The sequence below is a fragment of the Phalaenopsis equestris genome, unplaced genomic scaffold (assembly GCF_001263595.1).
Source record: "Phalaenopsis equestris unplaced genomic scaffold, ASM126359v1 Scaffold001221, whole genome shotgun sequence".
Taxonomy (NCBI): Eukaryota; Viridiplantae; Streptophyta; class Magnoliopsida; order Asparagales; family Orchidaceae; genus Phalaenopsis; species Phalaenopsis equestris.
This window is the reverse complement of record NW_018165660.1, coordinates 67139-70063: the sequence shown is the minus strand read 5'-3', so window position 1 is coordinate 70063 and position 2925 is coordinate 67139. Positions and strand designations below refer to the sequence as shown.

At 40.8% G+C, this 2925-nt stretch overlaps 1 protein-coding gene across 1 annotated transcript in view; it reads right to left on the bottom strand.

The window, feature by feature from the left end:
* LOC110033548 (pentatricopeptide repeat-containing protein DOT4, chloroplastic-like) overlaps window positions 1-1331 on the bottom strand; it is a 1746-nt gene extending 415 nt beyond the window's left edge. The window contains exon 1 of the mRNA XM_020737570.1: window positions 107-1331. Within this exon, the coding sequence (XP_020593229.1) occupies window positions 107-1331 (1225 nt within the window). The remainder of the gene's footprint in view (window positions 1-106) is intronic.
* Between the last annotated feature and the right edge of the window lie 1594 nt (window positions 1332-2925).

The following is a 2925-nucleotide window of genomic DNA, read 5'->3' as shown; positions in this document are numbered from 1 at the left end:
GCTCTTCCTAAAAGATCTACAATGCAGGCATAATGCTCCTTCCTAGGAGATAACTTGTAAACTTCATCCATTGAATTGAACAGCCTCCATCCCTCATCTACCATACCCGAGTGACTGCAAGCTGATAAAAGACATGTAAATGTGATGTGTTGAGGGGGAAAAGAAGCCTGCTGCATAGAATCAAAAAGTTCAAAAGCCTCCATGGCATGTCCATGCTTTCCATACCCGCAAATCATTGAGTTCCATCCAGCAATGCTTTTTGCATCACCCATTCGATCAAATGCAGCACGTGCAGACTCCAAATCACCGCATTTTGCATACATGTCGATGATAATGCCTTGCAGGACTTTGTCCGAGCCATAACCCCTCACCACAGCATGAGCATGGAACTGCCTGGAGAGACTCATTAGCCCCAAAAGAGCACAGCTGTTCAACAGTCCCACCATGGAAGAATGGTTTGGAACTAAACCAACTAAACACATTTCAATGAAAATACTTATTAGGCTCTGAATATGTCTGCTTCGACCATATCCCAATATCAAGCTGTTATAGCAGACAACATCCTTGTGTTCAATCCTATCAAATACCAACCGGGCACCAACCAAATCTCCATTTTTAGCATACATGTCTATAAGTGAACTGCCTGTAAACGCATCATAATCCCAACCATTCTTTGCAATGTAAGCTTGCAGCTGTTTCCCTTCCAGGAAGGAAGCACAGCCCATAATAACAGTGATGGTATGACGATTAGGCATGATACCATCCAATAACATCTCAAGGAATAAACACATTACTTCATCCTTGAGTCCTTTTCCATTAGCATAGCCCATGAGGATGATGGTCCAAGAAACAACATCTTTCATGGGCATACGATCAAACACCTTACGTGCAAGAGACATCAGTTCACATTTTACGTATAAACAAACCAAGGCGCTCTCAGTACGGCAAGTGGCTCCCTTTTCCCCGCCGTTGCGGACCAGAAAGCCGTGCACCTCTCGCCCACAGTTAACAGCTTGCAGAGTAGTGCAGCATCGAAGAGCTGCGGCAAGGGGAACCGCAGCGGGTTTTAGTAGGCTGCCGCCGGCTAAGTCGCGGAAGAGATCCAGGGCCTGAAGGGCCTCTCCTTGACGAGAAAGGCTGCGGATAAGAGCGGCCTTGCCGAAATCATCTATGTGGCGACTTTCGTCGAACAGCTGGTGGGCAAAAGAGATGGAACAGGGGATCGGCTTGCATCGTCCGATGCTTTTCTGGTTCAGCTTGCCGTAGGTGTGGCTTGGATTTGTGCGGGCAAGCGCCGTCATTGAGATGCTTAAGAGGAGCAACTTGGCCATTGCATAACATTGTTTTGTTTAATAATGTATTCATGTTAAATGTTTTTAGTTCATATAACTTTCATATATGACTTTTTCTGATGGTTGATGGAGACTCGCACTATAAATTTTTATAGATGCCTCCGGAGACTCGTAGAATAGTGTGACTTCTTCCGATAGATTGACGATCAGGTTGATTCCACTGCTGAAAGTGATCACGAGTTGATAGCATCATTGGAGTACAGTTTAGGATGAGACATACATCGCCCTCATGTTAAAAATATTATTATTTTACATGTAATTCTTTTAGCTTTTTTCTTTTTCTTAATACTTTTGATACTAAATGTTTTGAGTTCATAGAGCTTTCATATACGACTTTTTCTGACGGTTGATGGAGACTCGCACTATAAATTTTTATAGATGCCCCCGGAGATTCATAGAATAGTGTGACTTCTTTTGATGGATTGACGATTAGGTTGATTCCACTGCTGAAAGTGATCACGAGTTGATAGCATCACTGGAGGACAGTTTAGAACGAGACATACATCACCCTCATGTTAAAAATAATATCATTATTATTTTGTATGTAATTCTTTTAGTTTTTTTCTTTTTCCTAATACTTTTGGTACACACTCTTAATATTTTGAAATGAATTTCTGCTTCTGAAGCAATAAATATGTCGTTGTTACAGTTCTGTTTTAAAGAGTTTCACTAAAAATAGACAGAATGATCATTTTTCTAGAAACAACTACCCCACAGATATTTTCACGCAGCTGCAACAAACAGACAATTAGCTTCCCGCAACAACTTCAGCTATGTGAAAAATTTAGAAGCTTTAGTTGCCCTAAACAGACTCTTATTCTCAAAAAAATTTTATGTCCAGACTCCGGACGTAGAGCAATGTTCGAAATCTAATAAGACGTTGCCACCTGTATGTGCGAGTTCCACACAGGAAAACCATAAATAATTTAAAGACCTTTTTTCGGCCCGACCCGACGCTTTGACTATCCCGACATTAAGAAAACATTTGAGGCTTCCTCAAGTTCGGTGTCAGAAGCTTCCATCCTCATTCTTTGCTCATTTAGGGTTTCGTCGTTGCTCTATGAGGGTTCATTTTACTTTTGTGGAAAATTTTGAAGGAGTGACAAAATGTAGTTGGATGATCCCCAAAATATGCAGTTGCAAGAGCTGGGAAGGTCGGAGTTGGAGGAGGGTAGGTAAACGGAGCATGAGCAGCTGAAGAAGAGGTTGAAGAAAGATGCTAAGAAGAAGGAGTCGAAAAGGCCCGAATAAGGAGGGCGTCGAAGCGGAAACCCTAACCTAGAAAATTTTATTTTTTATTTTCTGCTTATTTTATGAGATTAAATATGTTTAGTTATTAGAGTTATTGTGGAGATAACTTGAGATTTTTTAGGGTTTTCTGGGGTTAGTAGAAGTTATTTTCCGGTTGGAGTATGAGGTTATTATTGGGTTATTTTGGAGTTCATCTTGACTGCATTTCAGGTTGTTTTTGTGAGCTTATTTGAGTTTTTTTAGGGTTATTATTGGGTTATTCTAGAGTTAATCTCTCTCCTATTTTAGATTTTTGATTTATGGGGGGTTATTTGGGTTATTC